This window comes from Gossypium arboreum, chromosome 11 (genome assembly GCF_025698485.1).
Source record: "Gossypium arboreum isolate Shixiya-1 chromosome 11, ASM2569848v2, whole genome shotgun sequence".
Taxonomy (NCBI): domain Eukaryota; kingdom Viridiplantae; phylum Streptophyta; class Magnoliopsida; order Malvales; family Malvaceae; genus Gossypium; species Gossypium arboreum.
Genome location: NC_069080.1, coordinates 106,034,984 through 106,052,392, shown reverse-complemented (window position 1 = coordinate 106,052,392; position 17,409 = coordinate 106,034,984). Strand labels below are relative to the sequence as shown.

Below are 17,409 nucleotides of genomic sequence, written 5' to 3'. Positions count from 1 at the left end.
TGCACATTTTCAAAATTTTTTTTATGTTTTTTCATAGTTATTTTTGTTACTTTTTATTTTTTTTTTGTATGTTTATTTGTGTGCGAGCTTGTAACAATACAAGTGATTGGTTAGAAGCATATAAGTAAAATTTTGTGTTTAAATTGTAGATTTAATTTGATAACAATTGATTTTAGGTTGTTTGATATCACACTATTTAGTTCATTTTATTACAATTTCAATAGGTGATAGCATGTTAAGTTCACCAAGTGACTAATAAATACATGAAAAACATATATGTTTGTTAGAATAACATGTGTTAGTATGTTAATATTTAGTTAATTGTAATCCATGAATTGAGACATTTAGGGATGACTTAAGGGGTTGTTTGGTAGAAATTTTCGAGCCAAAAAGTCAACCTTAATTTAGATCCATAGTACCTTAATTTTTTAGCCTAAATCCCTATTTCTTGATGAGTCACAAAATAAACCCTAAGCCTTAAAAAAAATCTATTGATCCAATTTTCTTGGTCTTTGCACGAACTTAGACGTAAGGCCATTGATAATGAGGGTTAGGTAGAGACGACATGGTGGTTTCTAGATTAAAAGAAAAATAAGAGTGAACCTAAGTGATAATATAGTATGGTGAGTATAAAATTCTTACAAAATTGTGCTTAAATAGAAAATTTTGAGAATCAATCAGAAGAAAAAGTTTGAAAAGGCCAAAATAGTCGAGCGAGACGTTCTCAAGAAAATAGAAAAGAAAATGAGTAAAAAAGAAAAAAATAGAAAATAAAAATTTACTCATTCTTGCACATTATAGAAAATTTTGAGAATCAATCAGAAGAAAAAGTTTGAAAAGGCCAAAATAGTACGCTCAAGAAAATAGAAAAGCGAATGAGTAAAAAAGAAAAAAAACAGAAAATAAAAATTTACTCATTCTTGCTAGGAAGATTGTATTTACTAATACTTTACTATATCTTAGGAATTGGAGATAAAAGGAGGTGAAAGAAAGGGATATAAGGTAGTGAACGAAAAGGTCTAATTGAGGAAGTATTGGGGTCAATATAATGTGCCAACTAATTTCGTGCTTTAACCATTTTGTATGCATATTCCTGATTCTGAACCAACTTAAGCCACAGAACTTTACAAGCTAAAAGACCTATGTGACCTAAGTGATATGATTTATGGATGAAAATTGACTAAACTTTGATGTTTCTAATTACTTGTGTTCTTTGAGCAAAAATGTATATTTTGTGTACCCATTTTGATGGATCACTGTACTTAACACTCTTCATTTTGTTTGTTTTGTAATTTTATGAACTAATGTGAGTGATATTGAAGGTCAAGAGTGAATTATGTATCTTGTTAGAGTTCGTATTCATTCACATTGTTCTATTTACAATCCTCTAATTTAGTCTTTGTATATGACATGCTCAAGCACTGTTTGATTTTATTTTCTTGTGTGTTCATGTTTTTTATTTTTATTTTTATCTTGTTGCTTGAGGACAAGCAATGACTTAAGTGTGAGGGAGTTTGGTCTACCACAATTCGTTATGGCAAATTAAGGTCTTTCCGACACTTAACGAGCTTGTTTTATAGAATTTACATATGTTTTTAATTCATTTTTTTTTTTATTGCTTTATATTTAATTTATGCAAAATAAGCGTTTTTACGTAATTTTGAGTTATGTTATAACCTAATTAGCTACTATGGGCCTATGAATAATCTTACAGCTTTATCTAGCGTGTAGGACACTATTTTCGGGCTTAGAAGGCAAAGAACAATTGCAACGTCGTAACACCAGGAAGTTGTAACACCCCTAACCTGAATCCGAACGCCGGATTAAGGCTAAGAGATATTACCGAATTAAACATTTAATTATCTCATTCACGGTGTCAATAAACATAAAAGAGATCGAGCTGAAATACATCGATATTTAAGTTATCGCCATTTTCGTATGGCCAAAATATTTACAATTTCAAAACATAGTTATCATCACCTAACCTATACATGCCATATCGAGTCCAAAATATAACTATACCAAAAGATCGATAGTGTGATGAATCACGACAATCCCGATCAGTGGCCAAAATCAACAATCTATAAAACAGAGAAATAAAGAACAGAGTAAGCTTTCAAAGCTTAGTAAGTTTTAAGCATCACAAACAATTAAAGACTTATCGAACATCGAAACATTCATTCACACTTAAGTATCATTCTTTAGTACTAATAATTCACAAAAATCATTGACTGAATGTACATGAGTACATAAAGAAATTTTAACATATAATTCATATACAAATATACCATGACCGATTAAATCATTCTCATATTCACAAATATAACCATCAATCATATTTATATATATATTCTTCTTTGATGCTAATGATTCACTTCGAAATCAATTCACCGATGAGTAAGTAATACGTACCTAAACATTTTAAATGTATAGTACTTACTTGACGATGGTTTACTGCGAACATTCAATATTGTAATCTTACTTAACTTACTGGCATTAAGCCTGTTAGGTCTTAGGACTTGAAACCAATTACCAGCACAAGCCTGCGGGAATTTAAACCCGGTATAATACCAGCTCGAAGCCTGCGGGACTTTAGCCCGGACATATTTCCAGCACGTAGCCTGCGGACCTTAAGTCCGGATATAATTCCAGCACATAGCCTGCGGACCCTAAGTCCGGATATAATTCCAGCACATAGCCTGCGGACCCTAAGTTCGGATATACATCACTGAATGTCATGCATACTTATTCGCAAGAAAATTCAATTCACATAACATCTCACAATCATAGTTCATTTATTCCATTCGAATAATAGCATAACATGGGCACCATTCATATAACTTTTGGCTCAATAACATACATAAGAATATATGTCCATTTACTTTCCAAGCTTAACTTCTAATGTCTATTCGGCTTTAAGCCTTAAACATAAATTATTTGTCACTCAACTATATTCAAATAGAATCAATAGATCGCAGTACAGTTATCAATTACGTACTAAATGTGACTATTCAAAACTTACCTCGGATATACTTGAACGGTTGCAGAAAGGCTACTCAATTACTTTCTCTTTTCCCCTATCCAACTTCGACCCTCTTTGCTCTTGAGCTTAAATTCAAAAATTTTAAACTAGTCATTATTCGACTATTCAAGCATTTCTTCAGAAATATAATAAATATATTGGACTTTCATACACATAGATCATAGTAAGTTTATAAGAAAACATTAAGCAACTCATTAACAAATTTTTATCAATGATTACCACATAATCACAAATTCACAATAAGCTGTCTTCCTGAGTAACAATCACCAAATTATTTATAACTGGAGCTACAAAACTCCAAATCAATTGCCGTAAAATTTCCCTGAAAATAGACTCATATATCTTTTATCCATAAAATTTTCAGAATTTTTAGTTTAGCCAATCAATACCAGATTTTTCTTAAAATTTCCCCCTATTTCACTGTTTGACTAATCTGACCACCCTTTATTACGAATCAAATTTCTAATTGTACAGAAGTCAAAATATGTTTTCGTTGATTTCATTTGAAACTAGACTCATTAAGCTTTAATTAAATAGTTTATTCATCTTCTAACTCCACTCTCACAATTTATGGTGATTTTCCAAAAACACTTTACAGCTGCTGTCCCATTCAGATTTATTACAATATACTAAATCATAACTCTTTGCATTCATATTATTAACCAAATATAGTTATGCAACCAAAACACAAATCATATATACCTTGTAATATGCATATCAAAATAACTCCAACCATGATCGGATATAACCAAATTTAAACATGAAAATTAAGCCATTTTCGAACTCCTATACTAAATCAATACATACCAAAAGCTAATTTTTACATATCCGTCAACTCGAACCTAAAACCATAACCGAATACTCAAGTACATATTATCTATTCTATTATTACAATTTATGCACATGTGGCTAAAACAAATTGAACCATTTTGAACACAAATATCAACTAAAAATACAACCATTTCCATATGTATATTTTACTCATGCAAAGACATTAACCGAATCAACCATAGATACCACCCAAATCATCAATTATTTTGTTTTTTAACACACCTAACTACTCAAAATCAACCTTTCATACACTCATATCTAATATCATAGGTAATGCCAAATGTTCAAATTCAACTAAATTTAAAGATTTAACCTTCATCATTTTAATTAATCACTACCTATTCTTCCAAACTTCAAATACAAGGTAATTAACACATATACTCATTTTATTTATTCCCACCATGACCGAAACCTCAAATTCTCCCAAAACTCAAAATTTTAACATGGGTTGAAATAAGAACTTGATAACTAACTTAAAAACAACTAAAATTTTAAGAACTAATAAAAATTCTTACCTTGATTTAAGCCTATGGTAACCGAATGAAGTTTTCTCCCCTTTCCTCTCTTACATTTCGGCCAAGAAGAACAAAGGTGAAGCTTTGTTTTCATCACCCATTTTCTTTTTATTAATTCATTACTAAATTAAAATTATAAAGCCATTATAATTAAATAATACATATATTCTATATAACATATCATCATGGCCGGCCACTACCTAAATAAAATGAATATTTGACATGCAAGTTCATCCTCTTTGTCACATGCATTAATAGGCTACTTAAGATTAACCTATCACATTTCAGAATTTTCTCACATAAGTCATATTTAATAATTTCACATACAATTGACCAAATTAAAACATGAAACTTTCACACGTGCATGTACACATACAGTAAAGCATAGATTATAACGGTTAATTATTTTTATGACTCGATTTTGTGGTCTCGAAACCCCAAATTAGGGCTGTCACAGAAGTGGTGTCGCAACATCAAACTTCAAAGACAAAATACCCAGATTTTGAAGGGAGTGTCGTGATACTAGTCCTGTGGTGTTGCGACATCAAGTGATGAATAGGAAAAATTAATTAGGGATATTTTTAGTCCTCACAATGTATCTTAATTAAGAATTTTGGGTTGTTAGTAACCCTAATTAGGTCTGAGCATAAACTCTATAAATAAGCATGTTAAGTCTCCTTTTAGGAGGCTTAGCTAAGTGAGCCGTTTTAATATTTTTAGGTTTTTAGTTTTATTTTATTTTATTTTTAATTTAGTCCTTTTTATACTTCTGTTACTATTTTAACTTGGATTCGATTTTGATCCAAGGCTCTAATATATAAGTTTTTCATTATTTTGTTGTTGATTCCAATTGCAATCAAGGAGATCTTCGCAACTGTTAAAGGAGATTTCACTTCCGAGCTTCAATCGATATTGAAAATGAATTTCTTTCTCTACTCCTTACTTTTATATTTTTGCATATTAAATATAAGTTTAGGAATTTTTGTATTTTGATTCATGAGTAGCTAATTTCCTAAAAGAGTTTAACAAACAGATGTGTTAATAATTAACAGATGAATGAGGGTTGAAATTTGGGTTAGTTTAAATTATGTTTGATTAAACGCTAGAGAGTGACGCCCCTAGGAAGTAATTTAAAATAAACGAGATTGAGAGATAAGTTTACCAAGTATCTCAAAATTTATCCCGGTCAAAAAAGTGAGGTCAAGAGGTAAACGTGTATTGGTCAATTAATTAACTAGTTAGAGGTTGAGAGATAATAACTAGTTAACTAATAACTAACTCGATAAAACCTGAGTTTTTAAGTTAATTAGGATCACTGAAGTGAGTTCAACTCTTGCCTATTTTATTGGGTTGTTTTCGATTGTTAAATTTGTTAATTTTTTGTTTAAATAAATTTTAGGTTAATTAGATTAATTGTTGTTTATTTGATTTTTCGCAATATAATTTTAAAAGTGATACTATTTAAATTTAATAGTGTAATTAATTAATTTCAGTTTAATTCAGCTTCCTTTGAGTATGATCCTCGAAATACTTTTCGGAGTGTTTCGTTGTAACACATACTATATTACAATTTGACTCATATACTTAGGGGCATTGTTGTTTTATTTATTATTTATTTTGCTACAATTTTTCCAGTTTAGATGTCTACACGTCTAATGATGGTCACGATCCCAATGGCTTTTATATCATTTAATTACTGTAAGTATTACGGGTTCCCTATTGGAAATGATGCACATATCGGGTTGCGGCACAACATGCCTTCTCAAGTTAGACAGGAAGAAATCTCAATCATCTGCCTTTTCTCCAAACGTTATTGCAAAGGCTATTGTCATGATTTCTCGATTATCATTCTGTGCAACAACTAACAACAACTGATGTTCATTTCTCTTGTACAGGAAGGACCCGTCGATTTTTACCAATTACTTACAGTGCTGAAATGTTTCTTTGCATTGCTTGAAACTCCAGAAGAAATGAGGAAAAACTCTTTTCCCATGGACCATGTGATCGTGAAAGCACACAGGCTTTGTTTGCAGATCGGTTATGGAACCTAGTACGTACTAATACAGTACCTAACACCATTTCCACAAATCATTATATGAAGGTCCCGCTCATTAAATATCTTCTCCATGGCCTTTTGTTTTGCAATCCATGCTTTGTGGTACGATGGCATGTAATCGAACTGACTATGAACACTGGCAATTATAACTAGCACGGGAATCCTAGGACTCATTTTCACCATAGGAAATATAATGTCCAAAATCATGTTCGAATCCAACTTCAAATGATCTTGTGCTATACCTGCAACACGAATATTTCAAAATTACGAATTCAATATCATATATGAGGTCACTATACGTTCAAATCGGACAGTCTTGTCATACCTACGACAATACAAGTATGCAGAGGGTTGTATTTCTTGATTTCCAGAAATCTTTCTTTCTCACATGTGCCACGATTTTCCATGGACATCTATTGTCATGTATTCCGCACTTGGCCTTGAATTTTTCGGATCAGGATTTAACAATGTAGAAGTTTACCCCGTACTTTATGTTGTATCGTTTCACTGTAGCAGCAAAAGCATCTTTCAAGGAAAACTCCATTCCCACTTGTAAATCAACCACATCTAACGAAGAACTCGCATGACTCGATCTTTTGTTAAAGAGTTTTTGAAACTCTAACCCACCTTTAGCTGAAAGGTCCATATTATGCATGTGCATCAGAGGTGAATATGCCCTGAAACACGTATTGGTTTTGCCAGCATTGTCCAGACCTTCACCGTTGGGACCACCATATTTTGGTTTAATTGGAACCGACTCTGGTTTAAAAAATAATACAATTTTTGAACCATCCGACCCAGACTCCTAGATTGAATCGTTGTCGGATTCAGTGCCCAGGGTTGGATGTCCTTTTACTGGTGTAGGTTGTAGGGAGTACATAATCCCTTTTTGTATTCTTGCCATTACAACCAAAATCATTTGCAGGTTGCCAATCGGTGTAACTTGATGATGTACCTATATAAGTGTTTCCGGCGTAGAACATCAACCTTTAGAAGTTGAAATCAAAAGCACTAACAAAATGTCGTATCAAGGTGTCCAAGTTTCGATTATCGACAAATCCCAACTGTTTGACAAGCTATGTGCCAAATTTGAAATCTTGGGCTAAAACAGAGGAATGTCTTCCCATTGATGATTCCTAGATTTCATAATGGAAGCTTTCTAACAAAGCCGTAAACCTACTACACACCGTGTGGTTAAACTTTCAGCTTCCTATTCTGTTCCAACATTAATTAGAATAGTTTTTGACCTCCGACCACCTTCGTGACATCAACAAACTCAGTGTATAAATCAAGTATAGGAATAGCATTATGCGTTTGGATCATCGCTTCGATCGCCATTGGACCTTTGGCATTAAATATTTTATATTTCTCGGGGACCTCTTACGCTAAATATTTATACTTTAAGGACGATATTTTGCAACTTGGATTGCCCACTTTCCAACTAATTCTTGCCCGGAACTCTGACAATTGAATGTTCAAGTTGAAAGCCAATTGCATTGTGTAAGCCAATGAAAAAACGACCCAATGTCGGTGTCACGAATTTCACCATCGTAATAAACAATAGCATTAACCTGTCCACTCATTTTCAACCAAATTACCTGTTCCACATGTTTAAAACCAAAACATTATGCAGAAAACTAGAGTATTAATTATCCATTAACAACAACAAAAAAACTTATTTGATATAATTATGTGTCTTAGGTCAATTTCCAAAATTCAATTCTTTCACATAAATAACCTTATCCATACGCAAATCTCCTTCTAGCGACAATCTCCTCGAAATTTCAAGTTGGAACGTTTCTAACAAAATGACCACTCGCTTTATAGTAAATACTACCCCAGATATCGAACATAACTTGACATAGGTAGAATGGTTTGGACATTACAATTCTGAGAGATTTAAAAAAAAAAGAGCGTGTTCTTAGAAGTGTTTTCAAAATAAAAACAAAATCACTTGATCGAGATGTCTAAAAATAATATCCCATGAATCCTAGGATATCTGAAAAATGATGATAGGGATTCTTGGGTTCTGGAAACTTTTTTGAGAGATTTTAAAAAAAAATGTGTTCTTAAAAGTGTTTTCAAAATAAAAACAAAATCACTTGACCGAGATGTTTGAAAATAACACCCAAAAATCCCGGGATATCTGGAAAATGAAGATCAGGATTCCTAGGTTCTGGAAACTTTTCATGGGGGTTGAAATTAGGGGGGGAAAAAGCCTCGCTAGGCTCACACTTTTAGTGATGTGGCAGAAAGATATACTGAAAGCGTGCTCAGCTTGATGCATTTTCAATTGGTATTTTTCTATCACATCACTAAAAATGAGCCCTGGCCAAATCATTTTCCTTCTTCCATTTTCAGCCCCTTGAAAAGTTTCCAAACCTCAAGAATCCCGATCCTCATTTTTCAAATATCCCGGGATTCCTGAAATATTTTCAGATTGACCTAAGCACGTGTTTTTCCTCTTTCACTCGTTGCCCATCCGATTGCCTATATAAAAGGGGTTTTACTCCCCCCTACTCCATCAACTCTCTTGGCTACCTCCCCTACCCTTAAAAGCTTCTCTACACCATTATTTATATTTTACTTTCAAGTGTTTTACTTTTTCAAAAGAAAAAACTATTTCTGTTTGAAAGAGCTAATGTGCTAATTTTAAAGTTTGTTTGAGTTCACGATGATGCGATAGCAATCCCAAACCTGCATATTTCATCTATCGTATTAGGACGAAACCATTACATTAGAACTCCATCACATTGTAACTCAAGCTCTGAATTTACGATGCTGATACAGTCACAAATTGTAGTCTAATTACGGGTCCTAATTAATGAACGCTAATGTGCAATTAGGACTTAGAGTATATCTCAAGATCTAGAGAGAGAGAGAGCGAGTAAGGGAAGGGGAGAGAGAAATCATCTATTTTGTAGATTCAACACACAATGAGAGATGATTCTTTCCAACAAGACCAAAGGCTAACAGTTCTATCATGTAAGGTGAAAAAGGAGACTAAGCTTTTTGATTGGGAAAATAACATTACCTGCCATTGCCACCACTTCTTAAACAGAGAAGTTAAGTAAGTTTACATTCCACAGATGTGTTAAGCAAGAGATGTTCATCCAAATAAAACGCGATATGAACACAAAAAGAGAAAAAAAAAAAAAGGAAAAGGAAAAGAAGCTGTTCTCAAATATACATGCTCGTCGATTTCCTCCCAAAAAAACCTAGAATTCAAACAAGGTTTACAGATTTTGGTATCAAGACTATCAATCAAATTTAATCAGAGATAGGAAGAGAGATTGAGGGAGGGGACTACAAGATCTCAAAGCATCATTGTGATTTGTAATACGCAGTATGATCGATAGACTCCTTTTTGCATTTTAGCTTAGCTCCGAAAAACGCCAAACTAGGATGAGGATGATGATCTACCAGAAGATTCACCCAAAGAGACAGAAGCCAGTGAAGAAGCCCAAACATGAGCACTCTTTGCACCTTGATGAAAGTTCCTGGTTTTGCATAGCTTGAGTTTTGTCCAAACTCTCCTCACATCAACCATGTGAAGGGCTCGTGCAAACAATTGACTTGTCTCACCAAATATTTCCAAGTTCAAGTGCGGAGCATAAGAGATCCAGAAAGCCTTGAGACGAGACAGTACTTCAGGGAATAAGGATAGAAGTACTCTAAAACAGAGAAACAACAAGGCAAATGCTAAGTAGGGCTCCCGTTTTACTATCTCCATAGGGGTTTCATTCCACAACTGTATCATGTATTTATTGTGGTCTCCTAACACAACTGATTCGTTTCCAGCAATATATTGAACTGGTTCAAATCCTGAAACGCAGACACTCATGTTAATAAACATGCAATTACGTTTTAGCCACAAACTAGGCTTAGTTATAAGGAGCTACAGTTCTATTATGCTTCATAGGACACAGAACAGCAATTTTTATGTTATAATACTTTTTTGCATCTAGAGATTTAGCTGAAATCGCCAATGTCGGGGGTTATTCCCTTGAGAAGACAAAGAAGTAAAAAGATATATCTTTGGGGGAGGAGAGTAATTACCTGTTGTTTTCTCATAAAATTGTATGATTGAGGGGAGATCTTTTGAACCACGATATCGTACCCTTGACGTCTGGTTCACGATTAAAATTGACGGCAAGCTATGAATTCCATATCTTGAAAATATGCTGTGATATGATTTATATCAAAGGTGTTAGTTATAAGATTTGTCATTAGATTTCAATGGTCAAGTTAAAGGAGGTTCTTCATAAAAGAACTTATTCAGGCATCAGTTAAGGACTCATTATTAAGGAATACAAAATTATATATATTCGGTATTTTACTTAAGTAGCAGAAGTGAGCATCTCATGTTCCATCACAGATGGGAAAACCAACGGCAAAAATATATAATTCATAAAAAACTGCTTCGAAAGGCATAACTACTTTGTAAGTATTGGACTTTGGACATCGGTCTTTGTTTCCACAAGTTACAGCTATACCAGATATCATGAGCAGACAAATCACTTCAACTGATACGTTGGTGGACATGCATACTTTTTTCTTAAGGAAGCTTTTGAGTACATTTGGCCACGTGAACCAAACCAAGTGGTCCAACACCACTAAACTTGACTTAAACGTTAGGATGCAGACATAAAAAGACCAATTGGTTCCATGCTTAAATTCACGGTAGACAATGTAAGCAGCTCAATTTTAACAGTTCAATGTCTCTTTCCTTAAGGTTTGACAGTCTTTGTAATCAAGAACATATAAATAACAAATGAAACATCAATTCAATAATTAGTTCACAATACCAATGCTTAGGCTTTGCTTGATTGGGTGGAAAAGTGGAGGGATGGGAGGAGGGAATGGAAAAGTGGAAAGAAAATAAATATTGAGTGTGCTTGGTGGGAAGAAAAGTATAGGAAAGATGATCATTTTCTCCTTATGCTTAAAAATCGATCCTTCTAAATCAGAATGATGGGAGGGAAGAAAATGAGAGTGGTGTATGCTAGTTCAAAATTATGTATTATTCTATTTTCTTTCCTTTCAATTTTCAACCCTACCATACAATGGATGGAAAGAAAATTATTTTTTCTTTCCACTTTTCCATCTTTCCTGCCAAGCACACCTATGGAAAGAAAAATAATGTTTTCTATCCTCCTAGTTTTCTACCGCTTTAATTTTCAATCCTTCCAATTTTCTTTCTACTCTACCAAGCAAAACCTTAAAGCAGGATAATTAGCTGCACACCTTGGTGAAGCTGAAGACTCTTCAACTGCCAGATGTTCAATTTGAGGAAACATGGAACTGAGAATGTCGAACTTTGGGTACAAACTGCGTGAGAACGGGCACCAGGCAGCATAAAAGAGCACAGAAGTGGAACCATTTCTATGTTTGGAAGACAATGCTCGGTCTAAGAAGTTCCCATCCACCTGCAAAGAAAATTAAAAACATGCATAAAAGATTATCAGGAGTTTTGTCGCCATGAAACAGCAATCAACTGTACACTGATCTAAGCTAATTTACTGGAAAGAAGGCAAATTTACAAACCATAATATGATAATTAGAGGATCCTCGATAAGGAAATTGCATGAGCCCTAATTATTCGTAATGGTTAAAAATCCAAGTTGGTGGTCAAGAAAAATGGCATTCTACACAAAATTTTATAGAACTATAAGTGAATATTTCACTTTAAGGTGGAAAGGAAAAGGGTAGTGAATACAAAGGGAGTTGTTACCATCCCTGGTTTGCCTTTCAAATTTCTGTCCACATCAACTACTTTTAGTATCTATGCCTCATAAAATCAGTGCCATCCAGATGAGCACGGTTCTTTTCTTCTTTTTCCTTTTTTCCATTTTGGTAAATCAATGAAGTTTTATGGAGTAAATTTTGTTTTGAAACAGTACTAATCTTCGTAATGTAAATAGTAAAGTTTTCAAACGATCAGTTGCACAGAGAATTTAGCTAACAACAGCATCATAAGCCACATAAGCATAGAACAAAGCAATTCAAGTTAAACATAATGCTTTGGATGGGTGGGTAACACTCAAATGACAGAACATTGGTTGCACCATAGAAGAGGGTTAACTGAAGAAACTTGGATGGACTTACAGTTGCATAGGCACTCATCTTCAAGGATATTATTATCCTTGATCAGGTGAGAGGGCATCAAGTGCCTATATCTCATGTACACCCATTTTGTATATTTAAGCTCACTTTTTTGGGGGCATTATATATCCTATAAACAGACTCATGAACGAGAACTTTTTTTCTAGCTTTTTCTACTATTAGGTATGAAAGGTGTAAAAAGAGGATGCATAGACTATGATTTCAACTATGGACAAATATATATATGCATATCTTCTAAAACCAGCAATTTGAAAACAAAGCCTTAACTATGGATTTGATGATCCTTACACCTACTGATATGGTAGGTCTATACCTTACATAAAGCACAAAAACTTTCTGATGAGAGATTGGGATATTTACTTAGTTGTATATTTTGGCTCATTTATTACTAGATGAAATTCAGAGATTGTTGAGGGGTTTCCGACTCCTTTAGGAGAAGTCTACGAGGTGTCATCTATCCAAGGCTGGTGGACCCCTCAACAGGTTGGTATTGTCCCTGGTGGGGAGTTTTGTCTCCCAACCCTGTTGTGCCTGAGGAGGTGCCGAGTCCATGGAGTGAGAGAGCCTTATCAGGTGCCTAAGAAGGCACACTAATGCACATGGTTCTTCTTCTCAAGCACCTGTGAGGAGCTCCTACTCTGCGAACCCACTGCCTCTTCAAGCACAGTACAGTCGAAAGAAAAAAAAATCCACTGAGGACAATACTGGAGTTGTTGAAGGGTCCGCAGGCTCCCGACCGACGACATGGTGCAGACTTCGTCTGATTGAATCAGCCTCCCCTTAAAAAAGGATCAAAACATCAAACGATACAAAATTTACATCCTCCATCATTTAGACATATAGATCCTTTTTCAGCCACAAACTAATCAACTTAATCCTGCCACCATACACCTATAATTATGTCAATAAAGCTAACACTATTAATATTTCATAGATTCAATTAATGCTTTAGAAAACATATAACATATTTCACTAATTCGGCTTATGTTTCAGCTGATTTGCATAAGGCTTAAAACCTGAAATAGAAGATCCTAAGCTGCATCTCCAGTACTTTCCTTGTAGCTCATGTAGCCTTAAAAAATTATGTTATCTTTGCTTGGGAATACATAAAAATGCCATTCCAGTCCAAATGTTCCAGAAGAGAATAAATCTATTCAGAAGTCTTAAACAAGACTGACTGATATTAAATAATGAATGGCTAATAATTTTTGCAACTTTATTTCTATCTTCCTTATTTAATTTTTTTTTCAGAATTCAAATTAAAGTATAATGTAAGAATCCAATACCCCCATAATGCAATAAAACCTTTATTCTGATTCTTCACAATTTTACAGCCATGAAAATTCCATAAAAATACCCTAATCCTTCAGGCTAAAAACTCATAATTTCCTAGAATTTGCCTTCTTTTAACATGATTATGCAAAATCATAAATACCAAGAATCCAAAATCAAACAAAAAAATAATAATAAAACATTCCAATAAAAAATAAATTAAATCTCAAGAACCCATTTTCCTAAACCAATTAACAGATCAATCTCAATTATGAAATAAAATTTCCACCAAGATTAAGCTAAAACACGTACCTTGAGAGGGGGAATCGGAGAAAACGAAGGAGAACATTGAAAATGAAGATATTTAATGAACACATCAGTTTCATCAGAGCAAACAGAAGAACTCCAAACGCAGCGTATTAAACATATAGATATGATATAGAAAAACAAATTAACAGAAGAAGAACCCATTTCTGGAAATAATTTATAAAACCAAAAAAAGAAAAGAGAGAGAGAGTTCACAACAACAACAACAACCAGAAAAAAAGGGGGGCAAAACTGAAACCCAGAAAAGAATAAAAAATAAAGAAAGATATAGATTAAATTAGGGGGAACGGGAGGGGAAGCAGGTGGGTGTGGGCTATTTTCTTGGAAATGGGTAAAATCTAATATAATCACTGGCTTGGCTGCTAATTTGGTTCTTTTTCTTCGAAGGGTCTAAAAATTGCTCTGCTTTTGGGAAAGTATTGTAGGCTTCGGAATTTAAGATGTAAACAGTTGAATGTAAAGCTTATTTATATGAGTTGGTTGTCGTTGATGATGTTGGATTAAGAGCCGTGCCTCGGGTATGTGTCTGCGTGGGTGTAAAGGGCATTTGCTTAGCTAAAAAAAAAAAAAACAAAGAAGAAAGTACGAGTGATGGGCAAGGCAGGTCTAATTTTTGGGCTTTAAGCCCTTTTTATTTTACATACACACATATACTTCTTGGTATATTACTATAAGCAACAATTTATTATATCAAGCTACTAAAACATCATGATCTATTAATATTTTTGGGTAATTCAATAATCTTACCATATATCAATTAAAATATATTATATTTATTTTAAATATTTTTATAAAATTTGTAACATTTCAGATTATTTACAAAGCAAATTTAAAATAATATAATTATTAAATTTCTAAATGATTTACTGTTTGTATTATGTCAATATTTAATATAAAGTTAAATTAACTACAAATTAAGAAATATGATAACATATTATCTAAAAATTCATTGAGAATTGATTGGGTGTTAGTTTGATTGATATTGGCATTGTAATTAATACAAGAAGATGTGGGTTCGAGTGGTGAAATACACTATCTTCCTATTTATGAGTTAGAAAAGAATAGGTAATTATATTAATTATTGTTCATAGTGATTGACAATAATATTGGTAATAAAAGAATTGAAAATAATTATTCCAAAGTGAATCGATATAATATACTGGACATTTGAGAAAAGAAAGACATATTTGACTAAATTTGTAAATTTATTATGATGCATAGAAATTAAATTACTACATTGAAGTCATATTGTAGAGGAAATTTTAAACGCTTCAATGAGAAAATTATAATAGAGCTGATGATGATGAATGATTATGAGGGCTTTCTACCTGAAAAAATAAAATAAGAAATAATAATTCTGTCGGTCGATACAAATTATTTAAAATTTATGTAAACTTTTACAGGGTGGTATGTAGAGGTGTGCAAAATTCGGGTAAAACTGAAAAATTCGATTAACCGGTCGAATTAGGTTAATCGGTCGGTTAATCGGTCGGTTAATCGAATTAATTCAGTTGAGGGTCGGTTAATAATTTTTTGAGCTTTCAGTTAACGGTTAATTCGGATCGAAACCTGTCAGTTAATCGATTTTTTTTCGGTTTAACCGAAAAATTAATAAATAAAATTATAATATATAAATAGTCAACTATTTACTCAAACCCAATCTAATGTAAACCTAAATACTCAATCTAATATATATTAACCCAAGTATCCAACCCAACCCAATTATCCAACCCAATCATAAAAATTACAAATAATTCAATAAATAAAAATATAAATCTAAAACTAAAAATAAAAATAAAAAACATATAATTTTATACAAATAATTCGGTTAATTCGATTAATTCGGGTAATTCGGGTAATTCGGTTAACTCGATTAATTTTATACTTATTTTAACCAAAAATTAAAAAACATATAATTTTCGGTTAATTCGGTTAACTGACCGAATTAACAGAAAAATTTAGGTTCGGTTAATTTTTTTGAAAAAATTTCATTTCGGTTAACGGTTAAAAATTCTGAATGGTCAGTTAATTCGGTTAATGTTATTTCGAGTCGGTTAATCGACTGAACACCCCTAGTGGTATGGGCGTAACGAGTACATATAGGAATAGGAGCCTTACAATTAGGGTTTAGGCAAAGGTGTTTAAGATAAGGTACGATTTAATTGCATTAAATGTTATCTGTAATTATTATTTTAAATTGTATTAAAAAGTGGATCAAAGTTAGAAAAATTAAACCACATATGATGGTTTGATAGTTAAAGATATTCACCATTCTAAATATAGTCGGGTTCAAGTTATGTTAATCATATTATTATTTAAACTTTATCATATTTTTATAATTTACCAAAATTTGAAAAAATGTAAGGATTTAAATACATTTTTAAAATTTAAAAAATAGCTCCATTTTAAAAGAAAATTATTTGTAATCCATTGGACCATGGCTAGAAATCAACGTTAACTTTTTTTTAATAAGGGTAATGGTTTTTTTCCCTCCAACGGTTATTTTCTTTTTTTTTAATATATCTTGCCTATTTCTTTTTTTTCTTTCAACCATATTTTTCAGTTCTCTCAATCCTATTAATATATTCTCTCAACTATTTTATTCTTAATTTTTTCATTCAATTCTTCTTCTCTCAATTTTCTATTTTGTAATTTCTTTGAGTTTTATTTGATTTTCATAACTTAAAAAATTTAAAATGTCAATGCCTCTAATTCATTTGGATCACAACCATATTTCTAGCGTCCAATTACAAATGGTAAGAAAATATTATTTAATTTTTGTAATATAATTATTAAGTTAATATTATTTTTAAAAATTTTTATGTTTATATAATTAGACCAAAGATTGAATTATCGAGACATATATACACAATTTAAGTGCGAAGCCACCGCCTGTATTGACCAACACTTGAAAGAGGCAAAATTCTTGCATGTGTGTCATATGCTCGGTGAGGCTAAATTGGAGCCCACACTTATCAGCATTTTGTTGGAAAGATAGAGACCTGAGACACACATATTCCATCTTCCGTGCAGTGAATGTATAATTACACTCGAGGATATAGTATTACAACTTGGTTTACCAATTGATGGGCCAATCATTATAGGGGTAGTGCGCATTGGCAATTGAAGCGCAATTTGGCACCAATTATTAAGCAAGGTGTCAAACAAGTTTAGTATTAACTGGATAGAAATGAAATGGTTAAAAGACAATTTCTCACATCTTGATAACTCTTCTAGTG

General features: G+C 32.7%; 1 protein-coding gene across 1 annotated transcript; it reads right to left on the bottom strand.

Annotated features, from left to right (window-relative positions):
* Window positions 1-9,454: 9,454 nt before the first annotated feature.
* LOC108470621 (5'-adenylylsulfate reductase-like 5) lies at window positions 9,455-14,787 on the bottom strand. Its single transcript, XM_017771981.2, has 4 exons — window positions 14,156-14,787; window positions 11,693-11,874; window positions 10,505-10,629; window positions 9,455-10,270 (listed from the first exon to the last, which is right to left on the bottom strand). The coding sequence occupies exons 1-4, from the start codon at window positions 14,312-14,314 to the stop codon at window positions 9,846-9,848; spliced, it is 891 nt and encodes a 296-aa protein (XP_017627470.1). The 5' UTR covers window positions 14,315-14,787; the 3' UTR covers window positions 9,455-9,845.
* Window positions 14,788-17,409: the final 2,622 nt, after the last annotated feature.